We start from the raw sequence: 25,417 nt of genomic DNA, 5'->3' as shown, positions 1-25,417 counted from the left end.
TAACGCAGCTTTGCAAGTTTCACAGTCTAGTAGGAAGTCGTGTCCGGAAATATAAGACTGCGCATGCTTAACCATATAATGGATGAAATTCTGGATGAGATTGGTCCTGGGAATCTTAAAGGGCTATTCGAGGACCACAAGGTAATAAAGCCGGTTAAATGTATAATTGTTATAGGCAAAATGTGTGCAAATTTTACTGACAATTTTTAAGTCTGTCCAGTCATTGAACTATTTGTATTTGATGAGGGAGCGTGGTCCGCTCATAAGGGGGATGCTTACATGTGTAAGAAAGCTAAAACTTTATATAGGCCTAACGTTAATTGAAATTTTATACATGTATCGCTTTCCGATCAAATCTCTAACATAATGAAACATAATTTATAAGCCTTCGCTGGGGCCAAAAGTTTGCCCCATTCCCATTTGCTTAAATTATACTGCTCAGACAGCCTCACTGACAGTACAGTTCCTGTTAACTTTTATGAGTGAAAAATGATTATGTGTCAATGAAGATATCTTAGATATTTTCCCTTTTATCGATTTCAACTGTATTTCTTTAACAGGTGTGTGTATTTTTATCAAAAATCATCAAAAAGTGATGGAAGCAATAACATTGGACAGACTTTAGTGCTCAGACAGCCTCAGTTTAGTAACAATAACGACTAGGCCTAACCGTACGTTAGGCATCCCCCCCCCTCCATTTCACGGTATAATTTTCTTGGAAAAATAAAAAAATATGAAATAGTATATTATCCATACTTTATTTGTTTAAAATCACTCTAAAAACAACTGTAAATAGTAAATAAGCCAACTTTCAATCCGAATTTCCCCTGTCATATGCGAATACATGTCATCAATCATTAAACAGGGTAGACTTTAGTTAAACATTAACTGGCAAGATTGGTATATACATGTAGCTCACATCATTTCCATATGTTACAGTCAAAACACATTGAGATTGCGTGGCAATGAAATGGGCAGCTGAACAGTACAATATGAAACGGATGTGTGAGAAATTTTTTTTTTACATATATTGGATTAACTAGGTAATTGAAATTCATTTTGGTTCCGGTTGTTATAAGTTGATTGTTATTCTCATAGACATAGCTGCAAATCAGTATAGCTAATGCAGACAGAATTGTTTTATCGGGAAGATAAATAATTAGATTTCAGATTTAATACTTTACTTTGCAACGTAATATAATAAATAAGAATAACTATACCCATTTGTGTAAATGAAATTATACCGGTATATAGTTATGGATTTAATTTCACTCAACTTTATAGCTTTTTTCGACAGCATATCAATATAAATATTATAGTTCTGTATATAGATAATATGTACAATCAAATCTTTACAGAGCAACTTACAAGAAAATTATTTTGATATCATTAGATAAATGACCAAAGTTTTGATAAAATTTATTGAAATTGGTAGATTGTATGGCAATCTCAAGAGCATATGGCTCAGTCACCAGGTCATGGGCATTAGTCCAGTAATCGAAAGGTTGCTGGTTCAAACCCCACAGTGGTCACTTGATGTTGTGCACTTAGACAAGGCACTTTATCTACATTGTCTCGTCCATCCAGCTGAAATTAGGTATTGAATTACTCTGGGGGTAATTTACATGTACCTGCGATGGACTGGTGTCCCATGCAGGGGGGAGTCAATTACTCTCATCCGCTTAGCACCACGGGATAATCACTGCATGGCCCTATGTGCCTTCATGGCAAGGAAAAAGATTTAACTCAACATTGCAACCTAAAATCGGATGATTTTGAACTTTATAGGCCTATATTGCAATAACTGTAATTTTTGCATATATTCTATTTAACTTAACTGATATATATGTCATTGATATATTTCTCAATCACATTAATTAAAATTTTACTAAATAATAATCAATTCAAAAAGCTGATCGAAGTGGGTTAAATGAAAGTTAACTTCCTTAGAATCCTATCTGTAATTTCAATCCAATTAAATGTCCCTTAAGGCATATTAACTGTTTTTACTGTAAAAGATATAGAAATGACCTAGGCTGTATATTTCCAATCTTTCTTCTTCAATCATTCATGACCTTGTAATTGATCTTCAAGTTAAAAGGTATAATCAAAAGAATTTATAGAAAAATCTTTGTAATGCATATAAGTTTATGCTTTAGTTTCATTTGATCATTAATAATTATGGTAATTTAAAACATGTGTACAGAATTTTTTATGATTCGGGTTCGGAGTGCACTAGGAGACATTTGCTTTAATTAATGTAATGCTCTCAGAATGCTTTTTATAGGAATTGCAGTAATATACAACAAAGTGATCAAATTTTAAGGTGACACAGTTATCAAAAGTAATTATTTAAAAAGGTGATCATGTGATTCAGATCTGTTCCTATATTAGTAATGATAAACATTTTACATTTCTCTTGAAATTGTCAATTGCAAGTAAATGTTCATACACTGTTAGTATTATATTGAGTTGATAAGTCATAATTTAACATAAATATATCTTTTTTGAAGTAAATGACACAAGAAGACTAGAAAGTGAATAAAATATTGTACATTTAAATATTCTGGATACTTGTGGATGTTATTAAACTTTTTGACAAATTTTATAAAATGCAGACAATTTGATATTAATTAATGTATGTCAGTGTAAATAACTCTTTTTTCAAAGATGAAGTAAAGTAACGTGGAGGATGCTCTTATTTTTATGTGTCTGTTCAGACAAAAATTAATGTGGAAATTTCATGAAATTGTTTTGGATTTTCAGGTTGGGCCTAAGGAAGTAGTAAACCTGACTGATGCCGAGTTTGAAAAGCTGGGAGTTGTAAATTTTGGGGATATGGCGCGCCTTAGAAACCGTTGCCGAACAGTTATGAAATGTACGTATATATATAGATGTTAGATATTATACTCAAGCATTTAAAACTTAAATCTTTATTTTTGCAGAACTATAACTCACTCTTGTATAATGAGAAGATGTGATGTATAAATATATATGTGTGTGTGTATGTGTGACTACGTGTGAGTGTGTGGGAATTAATATAATTAGAAATGAACCTTGTACTTTATTCTTGTTATTTGCTTAGATCAATGCTGTATTAAGTTATTGTAACTATTTTGAATTGTTATTGTAGTGCCAGACTCTCCTACACTAATTAAATTACGAGAATTGGGTTCTCGTAGAACTTTCCAAAAGAGACAATCGGCAAGATCAAGGGTTTCAACCAGCAGACGGGTACATGTAGGCTGGATGAATAAAAAACGAAAAAATTCAGTATATTCAAGGGTTACTGGAGGAAAGGAAGTAATTGACATAGAGAAAAACACAACGTTACCAGAAATGCTTGAAAAATTTTTGGAGCTGTATTTTCCTGATGGGGAAAATAAGAATCAAGGGCCTTTAACAGATTACATGTATTACATTGGAAATTATGCTGGTGCAAAGATAAAAGACGTTTTGAGTAATGGAGACCCCTTCACCTTAGAAGGCTATTACAGTGAAATCCGAACATACCCAATAAGATTGTACCTATATACTTCATGTAAATCAATAGGGGATGAAGATCCTATCATCGGTGAAAAATCAACAGTAAGTGAATTTAGAGACGCATTTAGTTATTTATGATTTTTAAATATAAAATGATGAAAGTGGGCGAACATGTCCTTATGAAATTAACTTTTTGATAGGTCAAATCTAGCTGCAGGTCTGTTTTTTCGTGCGCCGTAAATTGCAGTTTTTTACTATGGGAGGCACCGTAGCTCCTAGGTCGTCAATCGAAATCTTTTTTAGACCAGGAGCTACATACCTGCAGCTAAGGTCAAATCCCAATGACAAGTTTTTCAATTTTTTCTACCATTTAAGTTATTTCTTATTCAGGGAGCACCTCAGAAGAAAATCAAATTCAGTAAAGAAAATGATGAAAAAGTTCAGGTAGCATATAATTTGTTCAGCTATTTAATTTTAATGCAACATGTGCAAATTGACTCTCTAGCCATGCAAATGTGTTGTGCAGTTTGTTTGACCTGCGCTGAAAGCTCAAGTGAGCTTTTCTGATCAAAATTTGTCAATTGTCTGTCGTTGGTGTTGGCATTGTTGTTGTAAACTTTTCACATTTTCATCTTCTTCTCCAGAACCACCAGGCAAATTTCAACCAAACTAGGCACAAAACATCACTGGGTGAAGGGGATTCATTGAAATGAAGGGCCACATCCTCTTTAAAGGGGAGATAATGTAAAATGATTGAAAATTTGTTGGCATTTTTCAAAAATCTTCTTCTCAAAAACTATTAGGCCAGAAAAGCTGTAACTTGTATGGAAGCATCCTCAGGTAGTGTAGATTCAAGTTTGTTCAAATCATGGTCACCAAAGGTAGGGTGGGGTCACAAGGGGGGAGGGCTTAATTTTTAAATAGGAATATATAGAGAAAATCTTTAAAAATCTTCATTAAAAAAAAACCTATAAGGCCAGAAAAGCTCAAATTTATGTGGAGGCATCCTCAAATAGTGTAGATTCAAGTTTGTTTAAATCATGGTCCGCAGGGGTAGGACGAGGCCATAATGGTACGGTGGGATAAATTTTTACATAGGAATTTATGGAGAAAATCTTAAAAAAAAATATTCTGGGAAAGTTTTCAGTCCAAAAAGCAGTAACTTGTTTGTAAGCACAGGTTGTGCAGATTAAAGTTTGACCAAACCATGATTCCCTAGAGAAAAGTTGGACCACAAGTGGAGGGGGGATTATATAGGAATAGAGAAAAATCTTCTTACATGTACAACTACAAAAGGGGCTTGGTATTTACCACATAAATATGTGGATAAAAATTGGCAGATTTTAAAAAAAAATTGAGCAAGATCTACTCTTCTTAGTTGTTAAGATATTTTGATTTTGATACTGTAATGCTAATTTGATCAGAGTTAAGGCTATATTGTTGCTCAGGTGAGCGATGTGGCCCCTGGGCCTCTTGTTAGGGTTTTCCGTTTTTCAACGGAAAACCCTTCTGTTATTCTACTGTTTCTTATTATTATTTTTTTTTTTTATCCGCAAATTTTGTGTAGGCCATTTCTCGTACATTTGTCGTCTGATTGTTATGAAACTTTCAGGGTATGTAGACAATGTTAAGGTCTAGGGACGTTTTTTTCAAATTTTTAAAATTCACTTCCGGTTATGAGTTATTGCCCTTTAATCGAAAATTGGGGGGTCTTTTGTCCAGAGTTGATCTCGGGAACTACAAAAGATAGTTGCATGAAATTTAGCAGAATTGTTGGTAACATTTTATAGTTTTGCTGGCATGAAAATTTTGGCAAAATGTTTTTTAGTTTTTAAGCTATTTGCCGGTAAAGTTTAAGGTTTTGGGGGGTCTGAAATTTTGTTGCTTTTTGTATTATAACCTTTAAACTAAAAATAATTTGTTAATATATATAGAACAAAAGTTGTTTAGAATAACGAGACCTTTCATTTAAAATTAAGAAAAAAGGGCTGGCCCCTATAATTAGGGGTCAGCAGCTCATACACGTATTTTTCTGATAGCAAAAATCGTTATCATTTTATGAAAAAAAAATTAATTCAGTTATTGTTAATATATTAAATAATGTCATTTGGTATCAAATTAAAAAGTTATGTGCCCTATTTTTTTCAAATTTCATAAAACAAATATGTGTGAATCGTACATGAACGAGTTAATTTGTCTACATAGACACAAGCGAACAAATGCCGTTTTAAGGCCCAGGCATTTACTGCATTACATTGTGTTGCGTCTTAGATAAATTGTTGTGATTCAATTTCATTTTTTTTTTCATCTAGGCTATATCATTTATGAATTCAACTACTTATTTAACACGTTCTAATCGGCCACGCAGAACAAATGTTTGCAATGTTTGTCGCGGACCCGCGAATGCAAACAGTAACGAACGGCATGATGATGATTGTAGAAAAGAGAGAGCGTAATGCAGAAGATAAGTTGTGCATTTTTCGGTGTACACATGCATTTTCAAGTTACTGTGAAACATCTGAACATGCACAGGGGACAGTACTACATATTTGTATAAGGAGGGATATATTCTCGTGTGAATCGTTTACGAGGAAATTCTGACAGCCACACTTCTGTCGACCATGTCGACGGATGTTTATGTTTCCATTGATCAGCCGTTGATAAGCTACGAGTAATAAAGGGGAAAAGATGGACATTAAAGTGTGTGATCTATGTGGATGTTACTGAAGAAGGTGAGGCTTTTTATTCCTTTTAAAGTTTCTTGTCTATAGTGGTTAAAATGTCAGCATGTTAACTGGTTAACATTTAGTCTATAGATGTACATGTACCCTTACCAAAATAAGTTGTTTGCGGCAAATTTGCAGCAAACTTCCCGCAAATTTTTGGCAAACTGATTAGTTTACCAGAAAACTTTAGAACTTGTTTGCCGATCTTTGCCAGTAGTAGAGAACTTCTGGTAAACCTCTTATATTTTGCCAGAAGTTTACCAGACACCCAATTATGTTTGCAGCTTCTTCGCCAGAAGTGGCAAACTTTTGGCAAACACCTAAAAATTTGCCAAAAGTTTATCACAAACATTTCTTTTTTCTCTGGGTTTTTTTTTACTTCATGAGCTTGCCAAAGCTTTACCAGAAATAAGACTTATACAATTTCATACACATTCAGCACAAATTGAAGACTGTCAATTATAATGAATTGCTTTTATAATTTGTGTATATTTGTATAGAGAAAAAAATAAATCTAATTAATATTTTCGGATTTAAGTTTTATTCTAAGATAGTATCGATAAAAATGTTTATTATTACGAAAATAAGATCAACTTTAATCGCATGATGCTTCATAATGACCCCCCCCCCCCCCCCCCGACCCCACGTATTACGTGAACACCAACCTGTCTGTTCTTTTGTTATTCTATATTCTTTTTTCCTACGTTCAAATATCAGTCAACTTGGATTTGAGTATCTAAACCGCTTGATGTTGAATCAGGTAGATTGAAGAGTTTTCCGTAACGTTGTTATGCTGTTCAGTGTTTGTTTCTACTTTTACTTTTGTTTCAATGTTAAGCTACGCGCGCGCTGATTGGTCGATCAATAGCTAGCCGCCAATTTTCACATTCGATGCTGCCATGTTGTCTGTCATCACCGAGAAGGTAAAATGAATGAAAATAAGGGAATAAGGCTGTGCACAAGGTAAAAGAAACATTGTCAATGGAGTGTTTACTTTTGGAAAATCTACGGCTGAACAGAGGAAGAATATAAGTGAATGAATCGAGTCTCAACACCAAGGCCACTGCATGCACCATCTGCATGATCATGAGCACGTTTTTGAAAAAGTAAGTGAAGTAATGAAAACATATTCGTTGAATGGCAGTTTAAACAGTTATTGGAATATAAAACGAAAGACTGTGATCTATTATAATGAGTTTAACAGTATAAGGCCGTCCCTATGACAATGCGGGGTGTCGAATCAAGCAAAACGCTCGTTATTGACATCGTTGTGATGCATGTCTTGCATGAACAAATAATTTAAATTTGAAATTTATTTAAACAACGCCAAATTTAGGAAATTATCATTACATAGTGTATAAGTACATTTTATATGATTTACATTTTATTACTTAAATAAAAGAATTCATGTTCTACTCGCATAGTCAGAGTTAGAGTAGGCCTAGTGCAAATTTGTAGCTTTATATAATAGATTGAGTAAGTATAGGATAGGCTACCTTGTTTTTCTTAGAAACTGCTTAAAATCTGAAAACAATTGTGCTTATATGAAATCCATTTATCTTCCCAATAGGTGTCTGCCCTGGTGACTGGGTTACACAGACCTAAAGAAAACCATGCATGAACAACTAACTCACTGATTTTATGATCAAATGATGCAACCAAAAAAGAGTGAAGACAGAATTTGTGTAAGACTTACGTAGAAAAGCATATAAACAACAGTGCTGAAGTTTGACCATTCCATTGTGGGCATTATTGTGATATTCGGCTATTTGTGTGATATTGTTTATGTGTGAAATTAAATCGGAGAGCACGTACAGGAGACTGTCATAAAAAAGACATCGAGAATGCCTTAATGAATCCGTGATTAATTGTAACATGACCAGTGACCGTGCAGGGCTTAATTGTGAACTACTGGTAAAATGTATCGACCTAATTTCCGAAAAATATACGGTATATGGTTTGAACTTCGCTCATTGTGAACTTTTGTACAAGTCTATCTGTGCATGCATGTTGTGATCAAACTGCATTCAAGTTTATCGATCTGCAGCAACAAATCATCACCTATAGGTTGAGTACTATTTGTCAAATTTCATAATGGTTTGTTCATCATTTTTGTGTTTATTTTTGAAATTTATAAAATGTGTAAAATTCAAAGTTAATTACTTGTGTCCTTAATCTCTAATTTTGCTGCAACTGTTTAAGTTAAACAACATCTTTGTTAATCACCAGTAGAAGTTATTTATTAATTGATTGAAAAGCATAGAACATGTATTAGTAACTCATTATTAAATGATTATTAGCGTTTATTAATTGTTTTTCTTATGTTGTAATATCTTAAAGTTGCTATGTTTATCTGTAAGCTTGCGGCAAATTTACCGCAAACAGTTCGCCGGAAGCTAATTTGCATACGAATTCTGAACTTGCTGCAAATTTGCCGCAAACAGTTTGCCAGAAGCTAATTTGCATACGAATTCTGAACTTCCCGCAACTTTGCCGCAAACAGTTTCCCAGAAGCTAATTTGCATACGAATTCTGAACTTCCCGCAACTTTGCCGCAAACAGTTTCCCAGAAGCTAATTTGCATACGAATTCTGAACTTCCCGCAAATTTGCGGCAACTGTTTGTCGCAAATTTGCAGCAATCTCTCTGCAAATTTGCGGCAACTGTTTGCCAGAGGCCTTATATTTTGGTAAGGGTAAGTACGTGCACACTGTCACTATGTATGTTATTTTTCTAGTCCAGACAATATAAATCCTTTTAACAGAATTGAATCCCAAATGTTTTACCTTTCACTTGTTTTTTTCTCCTTTTTACCAGAATTTTGTGTAAATTACAATTCAATTTATTGAGAAAATCCACATGTGGCGAAAGTCATACATACAGTATACAAATATACATGTAGTTGGTACTGTACATAGATTTTCTTATGTTATGTGCATCACGTATGAATTTACAAATATATCTTGATGATTTAACATCTGCTGGGTTAAGAATTTTATAAGAATTACAGAGTTAGATGTTTTTGTTATGGTGTGGGTGTTTGTTTACTAACGTGTAATTTTTACATTGTTTACTGGATGTTTAGACTTGCTCGAGGTTCATGGGTGACTGGAAAGGATGACCAAATTTATCTATTTAAAAAAAAATCAGATTGTGAATTTTCAACTCAAAATTCAAAGCAGGGTCTAATTAGAAACATATGATCATATTCTTGTGCGGAAGACTCCAAATGTAGACATAAATACCCTGTAGACATACATGTAACGTCAAGTAAATAAAATTGTATACTTCAGACTTCAGAGTTAAAACATGACTAAAAAGTCTTTAATATTTTTATGATGCCAATCAATGTATCATTAGAGAGGTTTAGCAGACCAACGGGTACCCGGTACATGTACTTGTACATGTAGGTTACAAGTTAGAACTATGCGTACCACTCTACCAGTTCACATAATTTTTCTTGTTTAGCAGTTTTGATGTGTACTTGAATTGACCTTGTTAATGTTTTAAATGTAATTTTTCATTTATATTCTCTTTTTTAAATCTGACTACTGGCAGTACTGGCATGGTAGAGCACTTGACTAGAGATTCAGAGGGCCAGGTTCGAATCCCAGTTTGTTCCGTCGTTATTTCTCCCATCTTTTACATATACATGTATATCAGATATATGACAGATGATTAAGGGTCATCACATGTTTTGCAAGATGCAATAAGTGTTAAAAACCTTTACTTTAATTACAACACAATACATTTATAATGTGAATATTTATGTTTCTTGTTATTATTTGGTGTGGTTTGCTTGACAGTGTCGCATAAACAATTTGCCCGCTCCTAAAAAACAAACTTTCTTTTTGTGGATTCAGCTTACCGCTGATTGGCTGCTGTGGCAGCAGACAAATAAGATATGCACGCACAAAACACAATGAACTTATCAGAGAATGAGTTGAGTTTATTTCAACTGTTGGAATTTGGGTATTTTTTTTAAAAATGTATACTTGTGACAAAACATATATGTGGTACATACAGCTGTAGCTTTATGAAGAAAATTTTGGTTAGACCATATATACCTATCATGCAAGTAAATGATATTTACAAAAAACTTGCAATTTATGGCGCACGACATATACGCTAGTTTTATAAAGATTGACATACATGTAATGTACCACATTCTGTAAAAAATAATCTATTAAAAATTCTTCATTAAGTTTACTCATACATGTTTTATGCTTATTACACATAGTATTGTTTTTAAAACATGTAATTTATAAGAAAATAAACAAAAACCCTTGCTAAATTTATTTGCAAAAAAAACCAACACAGTAGAATTGATAAAAAATGGTATACCAGAAGCTAATACCAGTACATGTACTTTGACGCTGTTCGGTGGGTAATATTCGTTTGTAATTTACGAATTGAAATATTGACTGTTGCACTACAAGTACGCTAATAAACTCTCTCTCTCTCAAACTCTCTCTCTCTCAATTTGATAAGTGTTTATACCTATGAAAATTTTTTAATATTATATTATGACTTGATATGCAAATTTTTGATCTTGTACTGCCAAAATGTTATGTCATGTATTGGGATATGTCATACTTATTACACGGCATGGTCAGTGTATTTTTTACAGAAATACTATGCATATGTTAATGTAAACACAGCTATTACTAGTACATGTATGTAAACACAGCTAATTATTTTTTTTTTTTATTTCAGCTCAAAACAGACTCTTGTTACCACATGGCTTTTACCGGTACCTGTTGATTCTTGTGGGTCAGCTCCTGAGATTAACCTGTCACCTCTGTCCACATGCATATTCCTTGTGTTCTACAGACTATTTTCCGGTAATTCAAATTAAATCCGATAATGCATGAACAATAATGGAACTTGAAGAAAGCATCATGCCATGTTGTGGTTTGTGTTTGATAAGAAACTATGAAAACAAAATTAAGGCTGTTTAAAGAAATTCATAATTGCTGTGAAAATTTGTTTTTCAATAAAAGTATGCAATTATGTTTCCTTTATTTTTTATTTCATAAAGATATTTAGATGTGTTTACTTAATTGAAAAATCCCCCCCCCCCCTCTATTTAATTGTCTGCATTAAGATTACTTGTAGGATATGTAAATGTACATTTGACTTTGAAATAACATCTGCTATGATAATTACTTTTGAAATGAACAAGAAACAACCTATTTCTACCTTTCTAAGGTATATATGCAGAAAAAAAAGTAGAAAAACATGTCAAATTTGAACATTTTTCATTGAAATCAACTCTGTCTCCAGCTACCTGGGTGTGTTTGAATTTAATTCTAATTTAAGGCAGATGTCTAACTTGTAGGTTGTAACTTACTGTTTTAGCATGGTTAGAAGGAGACTAGAAATCAGAATAGATTAGATATTCACTAAATATGATTGTTAGCTTACTTTTTTCATGAAAACAAGAAATCACAAGCAGGACAGCTGTCTATTTGTTAATTAAAATGGTACAAATCATACAATAAACAAATAAAGATCAAATTTTAGAATCATTGATGATTGTTTTCAAATATGTGTGAGAAATTACTCAAGGAAATTGCCACACGTTTCATAAAATTAGGTAAAACATTTCAAACCATGACTTTTTATGAAAATCAAAAGATTGGGGGGGGGTATACATGTAAGGGTATTTCTAAGTGATGTGAAGCTTTTATCATGATTATATCAAGTAGGCGTATGTTGTATTGAATAAGGTTTCTTTTTAAAGGTGGTTGAACAACAGTTGACCTCTAAAAGGTCAGGTAAAGATGTTTTACTATGGAGAACCCTGTAAATCTGTGTTTACTAAAGGAAATTGGAAATGGTGGGTTCACTTAGATTGCCATATTTTTATTAAACCTCAATGGAATTGGCAATATGTGGTATTCTTTTTCTCAGAATTGCATTAGCTTTCTTATTCTAAGACAAACCGTCTTTTCATAAAAATGTTAGTGTACTAAGTTAAAGGTACAATGAAGAGTTTCGGATAAAGTACCGTCAATATTTTTGTAAAATTGAGAGTGACTGTACTTTAAGGTTTATCATTGTTGCGTAGATTCATGAAATGAATTTTAATGATTATCAATAGTTAGAGGGATGTCTCTTGTTGGAATTGGTAAGCAATATTAAGGCCCCTAATTTTAAGTACATGAGAAGCAGAAATAAATTGTGAAACTTGCGGCTATGACAGATGTGTTGACTTTACAGTGAAATTGAAGGTTACAAACGGGAGGTTATATAACATGAAATGTAGGTGGATGGGATATTATATGCCTATTTAGTATTTACTGGGTATGAGGACAATAGCAAGTTTATTGTCCCCCAAGACAGCAACTATTTAATGAGGCAAAGCCAAGGGAAATAGTTGCTGTGGAGTGGGACAATAAACTTGCTATTGTCCGAATAGTCAGTTAATTGGTATTTCATTATACAGAAGAAAACTTTATTTGTCAGCGATGCAGAATTTCTTGATGATAAACAAATTAGAGTTAAATCAAACATTTTATTTAATGCGGCGATCTTATTAGGTCAGAGGTGTTCCGAGTTTAAGGTGATATGGGACACTTCCATGTTGTGACGTATTGTTTATCAAAATAAACAATAAAATAAAGTGTAATTATATAAGTACATGTAGTTTCTTTTCAAAAATGGTCACCTAACTCCTTAACGCAGTGGGTTAGAGGGTGTACTAGGCACCTGTAAGTCATGAGTTCGACACCTGCTGGGGTTTTTACAATTTTTACCTTTTCAAATATTTTTAAAAGTTATTTTTTGGTTAAATATTGTAAAATTTGAAAATTCTAAACCGGTGAAAATTTTTCAATTATATAGTACTTTAATCCACATTAATATCGACAGATGTCCCATACCACCTTAAAAAGGAGGGAAATCAAATTCTGCTGATGAATGGTTTTGATGACTATTCACCATGGGCAGATAGCATGGATACTATTTTAAATTAGATAAAAAGGCATGTTTATGCGTGCGCCTTCTAGTGATCAATTTGTCCGTCTGTCCATCCGAGATTGCTTGACTGGAGCATAGCTTCTCTCCCCTTGGCCCAATCTGGCTCATACCTCATCCACAGGGTTCCTTTGGTTGAAGGATGCACAGTGACCTTGAACCATGTTTTTAGGTATAAGGTTAAGGTCATAGCAGAATTATATATATATAAAATCCTTGTCTGGGGCATATCTTTTTTCCCTTTGGTCCAATCTGGCTAATACTCACAGAGTGTCTCTATGGTTAAACGATGTGCAGTGACCTTGCATGAAATTTCTAGGTAACGGGTGAAGATCATATCGGATCATGCAAAAATCCTTTTTTGAGAGCATATATAATTTCTACTAACCCCTATTTGGCTCAGACTTCACATAAGCAGAGCTTTTGAGTAAAGGGTGAAAGGGTGTGTAGTGACCTTGAACCTATTTTCAGTGAAAAGAAACTGTGAAGGTCATAGCAGAATTATATTTTTAAAAATCCTTGTCCGGAGTATATCTTCTCTCCCTTTGCTCCATTCAGCCTCATACTTCACCCACATGATGCCTTTGATCAAAATATATGCAATGACCTCGAATGATATTTGTAGATGAAGAGTCAAGGTCATATCAGATCACACCAAAATCCATATTTTAAGAGCATAGATATACTCTCCTTTTAGCCCCTATTTGGCTAATATTTTACCTTTACAGAGTTTATTGGTTAATGGCGTGCAGTGACCTTGAACCAAGTCTGTCAATGTGAAGGTCATAGCAGATCTTTTTAAAATTAGTTTTAGACAGTAGATTATTTTCCAAATATGCTTAATCTTGGTCAGATTGAACAAAAATGCATGTATGTTAGGGGGAATGAAATTGAATTAAAAGTTCTATGCCAGCTGGAAAAAATTCAAGTTAAAGGTCAAGGTCAAAGCAGAATTCTCTGAAATAACATAAGCGGGGCCCTTTGAAATGTTCACCATTTCAATGTTGTCTGGTTCATAGTAATTTTACATAGAAAATATTCACAGAGGTACAGTAAAGTAAACTTTACATCGATAAGTTTCTGACAATTAATGACGCAACGAGCACACAATACGAAAGGTCAACCCTTTGAAAAGCAGTGAAGAGGAAAAGTTGCTCAGAATTATGTTTTAAACAAAATTGATTTTTTACGTAAATTTTAATTTTGCATTCTGGGTTAAGAAAAAAGATGTTAGTTCAAGGTAAAGTTATCTTGTACCTAAAATGAAGTCAAATTTGTTAAGTCGTACTTAAACACATTGGTTTTTTTTTGTTAAGTCGTTCTTGAAATGGCTAAGGTTTTTGGTTAAATCGTACTTAAAATCATTCGGATTATGTTAAGTTGTACCAAGAATCATTCGATTTTTTTTTTATCTTTTTGTACTTAGGTTTCTTTGTTACTAGATTAAGAACGCTGCATCTTAGACGTACTTCTAGCGTTGCTTTCGACATTAGCGGAAAACCCACTCGTTGCTTTGCAACGAGCTTTGCTCTAGTTTTTACCTTTATTCCTTAAGAATGGATTCTTGTCATATATTTCTTGCGTTCACCATTTTTTGTTGCCAGATTTTTGATTTTTTAAATGCAGGTCATAAATTAAGGTTCCTTCACACAACTTGATAAATGTTATCAAAACAAATATACCGGTTTGTAAAATGGAAAGATATAATATTCCTTTATGCATACAACTTGAAAATAAAAGAAAAAAATCATTTATTTTTTTGTTGTTGTGAAAAATGTGAAATTGAAAAACTTAGTGCAAGTCAACTAAAAAAAAGCTAAAATATTTATTAAAAAGCTCCTGCTGGACTTGAACCCAGTACCTGCAGATTGGCAGTCAGATGACTTACATACTGAGCTACAAAGTAAGACACTCAAATTGATCAATATTTTAGCCAGAACAATACTTTGAATTTGCTATGTTGTGATGTACTTGCAAAAAAGTACTGGTCACAGGGTGTGGAGGAACCTTAAGACAATGTATAATATTTTGGCATAAAAAAGTTTGGTGTAATCAGCCTTGATTTTCTACCAATGTCATTTGAAAGTCACTCCTATAAATATAAGTACTTTTACATCTAGAAAAGTGTTTAATTTTATGCATATGCATAAATTCCTAGGTCTGAACAAAAATTCACCACAAGACTTAATTGATCTTAATTATTTAATTTAAATATGGAATGAAAAGTTATAAATTAACTAATATTAATATAGGATGCAAGTGATGATGACTTTGAACCACTGCCAAAACTTGTTCTGAAAAAGTCCAAGAAAAGGAAACCATCTGGTGACGTTCGAGACAAAAAGGTGTGTTTTACTGAAGAACATTATCATTGACAAAACCGGTATATACTTCTAAAGAGTTGGATGGACATCACCATTTTAAAACCATATATTCAGAATTCTAACCTCCAGGAAAAGAAACACTTTTTATGTATAATACAAAAATACAGGAAAATATTCAAATTTAAAGCTTATAATAATTCTTTACTAAATTTTAATAGCAAGTTAATTTAATAGAAAAATCACAATCAAAATGTTTAAATTGATCAAATTGTTTGAATTATTTGACCATCCAACCTCCTTAGATGTAAATGCCGGTAATTTTGTTTAAATAACTCTTGTAGCTCAACTTAATTAATTTTGGGGAGCTTAAGGTTGTCCGCTCCTCAGCCCTAATTAAAGTATGTTGATCATCTTTAATAAAACTGTTATTTATCCTTCATATGTTATGTATGATAAAATAGAAAGAAATGTATTTGTTGTATCCAGACATTTTACAAACTTAATATAACAAATTTTCTAGGTTGGATATACCATTAAAAATACAAAAGGTTCATTGGCAGAGAATAAAGGTTAAAAGTTTACATGATGCATAGAAGGCTTGATTTACCCATGCACAATCTTTATATTGTGGATATTTAGTGAGTCATGTCCTCTGCGATACCACTGAGCCATGGCTTTGTTGACTGTGTAGGTATATAAAACATGCAAGTTTTTCCATATAAAAACAAAATTTATTGTATGAACAAACAATTTCCAGATATTTTAGAGTTATCGAACATAGCTGAGGGGCGGATAACGTGATGATGCGAAGTACACTGGGCATTTGGTATCAGCACAGTTTAATTTTTTGGAGCTAGACTATTTCCATACCTTAGTACGCCATACATAGATCAGAGCTAGATTATAGACGCTGATGCATCTTAAGTTTCATAGAATAAGTCAATCATGATTTAGATAATGAGCCATTTTTATCCAATATTTTCTTAATAAATAACCAGGTTAACCATTTTGGATTAGATTAAACTTATGGAGCAAGCTAGAGTGCAATATGCAAACCTAAAGCACTTGGGGTAAAACTTAAATTTTATAAAGATATGTCCTGAACATATGCTTACATAGCACTTAAAGCTGATTGGTCCGATTTTTTGGTTATCACAGTATCAAATAATTTTCCATACAACGCAATTATCTTAGAAAGTTATAGACTTTCTCCTATTTAAACCAGCAGAATCGGTCTCCTTTAAAAGTTAAAAATATTCAAAGTACAGTGTAAATGAAATAAATTCTGTTTGGGAAAACGAATAAACAAACCAAAATGCATCATGGGAATGTTTAGAAAAGGGAACTGTTTGGTTAAGTCATCCGAATGATTGGGAATTATTCAACCCGCATGGTATGCAAACTTGTAAACAAAGCAAACTTCAGAAATATTAGCAAACAAAATAAACAGGTTAAAAATAATTTTAATTTGCCGGAACATTACAACCTTTACTTATAGCGATGTCAAAGTCGTAATACAACCATACCCGTATGTCTCGACGTCAGGGGCGAATTGAAACATGAGGCGAAATAATGTGATACCCTTTTATGTTAACAAATTTTGTACATATTTTCTTTTTTATTGAAATTTGGCCAGGAAAACTACTGTAATGCCTATTATTGTACACATACTTAGCATAAACATCGTTTAAAAGCTTGCACAAAATTTGACATAAATCGGAGCGAGCAGCTTTAAGATTTATATACCTATGCAACTTGTATGTATGTGGTGAAAATTAGTTATTTTATTAGAAATATTTTGAAATGTCATGCAAATAATGCAAAATAAATGTGTTAAAAAGAAGCATCACTAATCAGAGTCATTTAGTCAATCATTCCTCATCACATATATAATTACATGCTTTTGTACATGAATGCACCTCCCACAATTAATATCTGAGCATTTGTTACATTTGAATCATCTCACATGTATTATATTTTATTAGGTCGTCACTAAAATTTTATTTTGTGTATTAACTTACAGGTTGAAGAATTGGATCAGCCCCAATGTTCTCATGAGGCAGATTTAAGAACCCCAACGGTAAGAAATATTTATTAAAAGAATATTTTACAGACACAATTAACATACGGTAAATATTTTCAGCTACTAGCTGGCATTTAAGTTGATAAAGAACATTTTCTGAAAGAACTGGGTACGCTAAGTATAACATATCGGCCCTGTTGAAATGTGAAAAATCAAACACATGCCATTGATATCTTTAATATGTTCGCCGGAATAATTCATTTAGGACATCTAATGTATGAAAATAACTTTTGTTTGCTAAAATTCACGTGCGTTTGGTAATTGTAAAATCCGAAACCGGACCTTGTTTACGGATTTTGTAACATATATGGGTTTTTGTAATGTTTGATTTGATATTTCTATAAGGCTGCATCTGAGTACATGTACCAAAATTTCAGAATAGGACAATTTTAGACTGCTTATTAACATAAAAACGGAAAAAATTATGTACAAGATTGCGGCCACTTTCGTTTTTTGTTATTTTCTATTTTCAAGATGAACAAAAATAGATGTTTTCATTGATCAGCTAAAACGTAAGATGAGTTTCTTTAATATGACAACGCCTAAATAAATACTTAAAAGTAAAAATCGACTTAAGTTGACAAATGATTTAAATTTAAGAAAAATAAAACTGTTCCATGAAGAAATTGGAGTATTTTTATTAGTTTATTAGTCCTTAGAAACAATGTATTTAAATTACTCACAATTACATACCGTGTATTGCAGATAAAATGGTCAACATTGTTTTGTAGTAAAAACAAATATACAATTATATTGATGTCATGATGGATACAAGAAGAAATATTATTTAAAAAACCTCAACATTTCTTATAATTTAATTGCTATTTAATGAACATGAAGTTATCTGTGTGCCCTTGTACTCTACATAAATGACGTAACAAGTGTAAACAAATGACGTCATAAAGTAGCTGAGAGAGAGAGTTTGTACAGACACATTTAAAATTTCAAAACCGCTTTATTATCAAATCAGAGTCAGATTCAAGACACGATATTTGTGTAGTCATCTTTATATTTGGTACAACGTTATCAGATATTTATACTAGTAAATCAGACATTGAATGTTTGCAATCCTGTTGAAGTAATTAAATCAACTAAAAAAACTATTTTCACAAGAAAAAATAATAGTGATCATATTGCTATGTGCATAGTGGGCAAGTTTATATAAGATTATAGGAGTTGACACTGTTACTGATTTCTATATAATCACCGATAAATCTGGAGCGGGAAAAAATACCCTTTCAATTTTTCAAAAATCCTTCAAACTATAGATAATGTAATCGTGCAGTTTTTAATTTTTACCTCAACTAAAAAGCTCTCACAGTAACTTTGAAAGCAAGATGTTCATATGCATCAAACATTTAAATTGATTTGTTTATTATCATGCTTTTAGATAAAAAAAAAAATCAACTACCCGGTACATTGATTTTAAATACAGTTTGCCCATCGTCTCTGTACGTTAATCTTGTACATTGAGCGTTGACAGGGGTGCAACCGAAACTTGCGTAACACGACCTCTGGTGAGAGAATGCAAACTATTATGATGATAATGTATAAAATTATATAACATGAAACAAAATTAATTTCTTACTGCAAAAGGCAAAGAAGTAATGGATAAAATATGTCTTTTTTACATTATACCAGCACATCCTTTCAGTAATTATTATTTGAAGAACGTTTTCAATACATTTCATGATGTCATGACATTATTGGTTAACTGAATAGCTATAAACAATGATATGTTTAGATAACTTTTATATGAAAACCGTAGAAGATATTTTCAAAAATCAAACTGTTTTGAAACTGGTTAATTCCCCAAATATTTCACTTAAAATTTCATTAACTTTGAAAACAGGGCCGATTTTGCTGTTTATCGTACCCAGTTCTTAGAAATTATATTGTAGCTTATTAATTTTTCATTGTTGATTTTAATTTTGCATCTACTATATCCATATTAATATATTGATCTTTCCAGTTTGATATGTCACCGTTTGCTCATTATTATTATTAAATTATGAGTTTATTACATTATTTGATATGTGTTCAATTTTTACAGACAGAAGAACTGGATTGCAAAAGTTTACCAGAAATACATGTACCATCTGATTCAGGAACCCCAACAGTAATTAATTTATAAATGAAATAATAATTTCAAGATACTATAGCTGAATTGCTACATTTATATATATGCACTAAACCAATCATTAATTAATAATGTTTTTAATAATGAGTATTACATTGGTTTTTTTTTTTTTTTTAGGTCATTTTCAAAAGAGATGCCACTGATAATGTTTTACCCCAGAGTAATACGTAAGTAGACCTGTCATACCGGTAAATACTAACTTAATATTGTCATTTTCAGGTTCCATCTCAGCATAGACCTGAAAAATGTAGCATTTTCAAAATATCAGGGTTTTTTTTTTTAATTCTTTTTATATATACATAACCATAATCCTGTGGGTTTTTTTTTGTTGCTTGTCAAGATTGCTGATAAGTTTAGCACCCCCCCCCCCCCCACTTTCAATTTGCTTCCAACACCACTGAATATTAATAAATGGCTGCCTAAGTAATGGTTCTACCTATGTACATGTAGCAATACTCTTAGAATACTTGTTTATCATTAGGGGCTTTAAAATATTCCATACCATTTCAACATGAGATAACCCTTTAACTAATAAATATCATAAAAATTTATTTTATGATCTTTAGCAGTGCACACAAGCCTTTAAATACAGCAATTCTCAATTTTACAAAAATATTGACGGTGAGGTACGTTTACTTTATTTGGATACATGTTAATTAATATTCACACATGACAGGTATTTGTGACATTGAAAAACTGGTCTATTTTTCAGTATTCTATTTCAGGAATGTAACAGCTGAAGAAATTCTTAGACAACTCAGAGAGAATATAAAAACTGATGGGAAAAAAAATGTGATTAACGTAGATAGAAACAATGTATTGGGCACAAAAGAATCATTTAAAAGAGAAAAATTCATGGCTGAACATCCATTATTTGTACGATTCTCAGGGGAAAAGGGAATTGATGATGGGGGTCCATCAAGGGAATTTATGAGAATTATAATACAAGCAGTGTCAGAGTCTTCTATTTTCGAAGGCGAGTCCAGAAGAAAGATGCTTTTGCAAAACCTGCTAGGTAATTTAATTTTGATATTTCATTTTTAGCTCACCTGCGCTGAAAGCTCAAGTGAGCTTTTGATTATAGTCATATTTTATCTGTTGTTTGTCTGTATAAATTTTTAAAATTTTTTTACTTCCTTTCAAAAACCATGACCAATTTCAACCAAACCTAACACAAAGCATCCTTGTGAAGGGGGTTCAATTTTTTGAAATAAGGACCATGTCCTCTTATATGGGGAGATAATTAGTAAATGATATTTTCTTTGAAATTTTATAAAATCTTCTGAAGACCATTTGGCCAGGAATGTTGAAACTTATCATTACTTATGTGTAATCATCTTCAGGGAGTGTAGATTCAAGTTTGATTTCAACAGTTTAGAATCTACACTACATAAGAATGCTTCCACATAAGTTCTAACTTTCTTGGCCAAATACCAGGTATGGTTTTTAATTAGAAGATTTTTAAAGATTTTCCCAAAGATTTCAAGAGTACAGGTAGTTGGAAATTGTTGCTCAGGTGAGCATGGCCTCTTGGCCTCTTGTTAAAAATGACTTGCTGAGGCAACTGAGTGTTTTGTTTCAATTGTAACCATATTACTTGTGCTGCTCAGGTGATCAATGCGGCCACTGGACTTCTTATTTCTTTCATTTTTCTTATTTAAGCTGAAGAGAATGGTGATTATGAAACATACGGGAAAATAATAGCCTATTGCTTGGTTCATGGTGGACCAGCACCCACCTTTATGTCAGAGTTTTTGTTTGGGCTTTTAGCCTATGGTCCTGATTCAGCAGACCCTACCATTGATGACATTGTTGATGATGAATATAAACAACAAGTTCAGAAGGTATTTTTAATAGATGAAAGTCAAATGATTACATGTATAATATTATTATATTTTATGCCCCATTTGATAAAAAGGTGTATAATATTTTGCACCTGTTGGTCTTTTGGTCAGTATATATATGCAGGTTGATTGGTTAATTTATCAATTAATATCCTGTCTTAAAAACCATTTGCTGGACAGCCATCAATCTTGGTACTAAGGTACATGTATCCCCAGAGGAGTAGGATATTCCTACTTAATTTGAGGTCACAATGTCAATGTTCATACTATATTCTGGACATTATAAGGAATTTTAAGATATTGTCTGCTAATTTTCTGTAGAAAAAAACCCCTTATAGCATGTCTGTTCAATAGCTTGTGAAAATATTGACCCTTTTAACTTCAATATTACTAATTAGGAGTAGGGGGAGTATATATGTTTCTTACAGATTTTTTCTTTGTTTCAGATTGAAATATCTACAGATATTTCGTCTTTTTTTGATGCTGTGGATCCAATGAGACCCCTTTTGGATTATATTGGTGCTCTTCCATTGGCAGTACCAAAAAAGAAAAATGAGCTTGTGCATGCTTTATGTAGACACATTGCTGTCACAAGGATTGAGAAGTCACTTAAACAGTGAGTTGACATAATGTTGAATAGCTTTGTAACTCACCTGTGCAAGGTGAAAATCAGGAAATATCAAAAATAGAATACTCAAGTTATTGAATCTCATAAAAGCAGTGCTTTAAGGTCAGACGACACGTTCCTCAATTTTATATTTTTTCCAGGAATATGTAATTGATTTACTACTACTTTGACAACTTTTCTTACAAAAAGTATACCTTACCTGAATAAGGCATTTCTGCAAGATGCTAGAGTATGCAATTTCCTATACAATCTTCTTGAAAATACACTTGAATTGCTGATACAAAAATATTTGGCATATAGGGAAAATTCACTATGTTGGAGCTCCACCTCGGCCGGGGCTTGAACTAAAGACCTATGGAATCTACTCTCCTAGCAGTGAGTGGCCACCGCTCTAACCACTCGGCCATCTTAGGCATGTACATATCAAAAAATAAAATTTTAATCATTATAAATAATGTTGGAATTCTTTATTAAGAGGAGAATATACAAAAAGATGCCCGAGGAACGTGTCTGACCTTAACAAGAATCATTGATACATGTAGTTGTAAATGACGAATTGAATAGTTTTGAATGGAGTGGGAATGTGAATTTTATTAGATTTGTGAAGTTAATTTTATATAGGAAAATTAGGTTTTAGTTGTTTACATTATTAGGATAAATAATGAGATTGTGTTAAATAGATTGGAAAAAACATACCAATTAATTTACCTTTCTGGTACTGCCGATGTGATAACTCAAGTAAATGATTACTTGTAGACAACTCTTAATTAAGAGCATATGTTAGTGCTACTACACTCCATTCTTATTTTAACCAATTAAAAATTTAACTTTATTATGTGTGCAAAGTGTAATTGTAGGTCTCCAAAAAAGTCCCACTGCATACTATAGATTAAAAAGATATTTAAAATATATGACTGTATACTGTCTAGTAGTTTTTGCATAATTTTTTCTCACCAATAATCAATGTAAAATTAATGGTCTAGATAAACCAAGGATTAGTTGTATCTTTCGTCAATTACAGAAAATTTATCAGAAATGAAACATAAACTTATAATGTCCAGAAAAACTTGTTTTACTTTCACTAAAGGTCTAAAATGCCTTGGTGTACTTGACAGGATCAGAAATTATCCTGATGCCATGAGAGGGCTCTTTGTCCATAAAAGTGATCTTGTTGTTGATGCGGTGGAAATGGACAACATGTTTGTTGTTGAATTTTCTGAGGAAGGCAGTAACAAATATATTAATGAATTAAGAATACAGACTTACTGGAGAGATTATTTACTTGAAATAGAAGGTATCTGGTATCTATTATCTTACAATTCAGACTTTTTGTGCGAGATTGTATGCATAAATGTGAATTATTAATTAATAATTAAGGGTCCTCGATCAACACCTTTGTGAAAATATTTTCAAATTGTCATGAACTTATTTAATCTTTTAAGATATGCATATACATGTATGTATGAAATTGAAAAATTACTGAAAATAATGCAACATATAAACATGTATTAAATTACAAACATGACTTTCAAAAGCATTTATCAGTTCATACATGTATAAACAAACTCTAAATCTGTGAGTCAGTAGTCTCAATGCCAAATCAACAGAGCTTTGAAATTAGACATGACGTAAATTATATCAGTAAATATAAATCTCACATTGCTTATATGTACCATTATAGGTATGAAAATTTAAAAAAAAAAGAAAAAAAGTTATGATTTCTGTCTGTGTAGCTGCATGTATTTTTTTTATTTTGTAGATACACCTGACAAATTCAAATCCATCTTGGTATTTGTAACTGGTTTGGATTCGGTCCCCCCTTTAGGGTTTTCTCCACCACTGAAATTGAAGTTTCGTCATCCAGAAGCAGATGAAAACTTCAGTGTTTTTGCTACCCCTTACGCAAACACATGCTTCAACACTTTGAGCATTCCTGTCACCGAAACATACAATGCATTCAAAGAAGTCATGGACAATGCACTAGATTTGGGATGTTTATTTACAGATCATTAAGAGATGTTGGGTGATATATATTCCCATGTATAATTCACAGATTAGAGTTAAGATACTAACAATATAAGAGCACGCTAGTGCATGCATGCATGCAAGTATAATTGAATTTGTATTTACCGGTAGATTTATAAAGAGAAAACAGTGTATAAATATAAGTAAAAAAAATTACTTATTTACATAAGGAAGCTTACTATTTGCATGAATTGTTACATGGAAATTTTAATGGCACCTTTGTACTTGTGATTTTATGGTATTTGCTGGGCCTTTAATTGACAGTCATTAAAATGATAAAGTTAATTTGTTTAGATAAAAGCTAGGGAATGTCAATGGGCCTTAATTTTATTTTTAGTTTGTGATCATTTTTTTTGTTTGTTTGTATTTTTGCAAATGTTAATTTGCACTTAGAGAGGGGAGCAAAATTCTTACTCAGTTGAATGATGTAGCAAACATTTTAAATTGCATGTATAATTTTCAATATGATTTATTTTGTTACAATTTTTAAGATTCATATGTACTGAGAAACAGGAGCATTTTTACATTAATGGGTGCCAATAATATTGCATTGAACAATAAAATTTTAAAACTTTTAAGCCCAAATATTTCTTCTTTGAAAAAATTGTATTGATGAACATATAATGCAATTTTAGAAATATTCCATTTTCAACCTTTACCATTTCATAAGAATGAGTTGCAGTTCTCAAATCAATAGATTTGATCGTGCCATGATCGAAATTATCACCTCATAATATTGAAAGAATGATTCCTTATTACTTATACTTAAATAGTTTTCAGCAAATGTAGATTAAATATTTGAATATAAATAAGCAAACCCCGTTGCGCCACAAGTTTAGATCATTTGATTTTATTGGACTGTATGGTACAAAACTGATACGTAGTGTTATCACAGGCAAAGACACTGTAAAATGTAAATATTTCAACTTCAAAGCAGGGACCTAGGCTAGCTTATTGTTCAATTGACATAGATATCTACTACCTAGGGGCTAGGTGAGTGGCTACTTAGAGGAAATTTAAAATTAGGCTTTAGTTATTTACATTACAACATGTTTTCCAAGATGAAAGCCTTATTTCTAATGTAAACAAATATTCCAAATAAATTGCTGAACATCTCAGAGTAGGAGACATTGTTATGACAACCTGTCTTTGAATTGTTTTCAAATCTTAATAACTTAAT

At 32.2% G+C, this 25,417-nt stretch overlaps 1 protein-coding gene across 1 annotated transcript; it reads left to right on the top strand.

Moving 5' to 3' along the window:
- Positions 1–63: 63 nt before the first annotated feature.
- Positions 64–25,417, top strand: LOC128158442 (uncharacterized). The gene is made up of 13 exons (XM_052821292.1): positions 64–141; positions 2,767–2,878; positions 3,134–3,588; positions 3,877–3,930; positions 15,446–15,538; positions 17,541–17,597; positions 19,654–19,719; positions 19,858–19,907; positions 20,466–20,755; positions 21,403–21,584; positions 22,031–22,200; positions 23,328–23,506; positions 23,972–25,417. The coding sequence occupies exons 1-13, from the start codon at positions 64–66 to the stop codon at positions 24,223–24,225; spliced, it is 2,040 nt and encodes a 679-aa protein (XP_052677252.1). The 3' UTR covers positions 24,226–25,417.

Source organism: Crassostrea angulata, chromosome 8 (genome assembly GCF_025612915.1).
Source record: "Crassostrea angulata isolate pt1a10 chromosome 8, ASM2561291v2, whole genome shotgun sequence".
In the NCBI taxonomy this organism is placed as follows: domain Eukaryota; kingdom Metazoa; phylum Mollusca; class Bivalvia; order Ostreida; family Ostreidae; genus Magallana; species Magallana angulata.
This window is presented reverse-complemented; position numbering and strand designations above follow the sequence as displayed.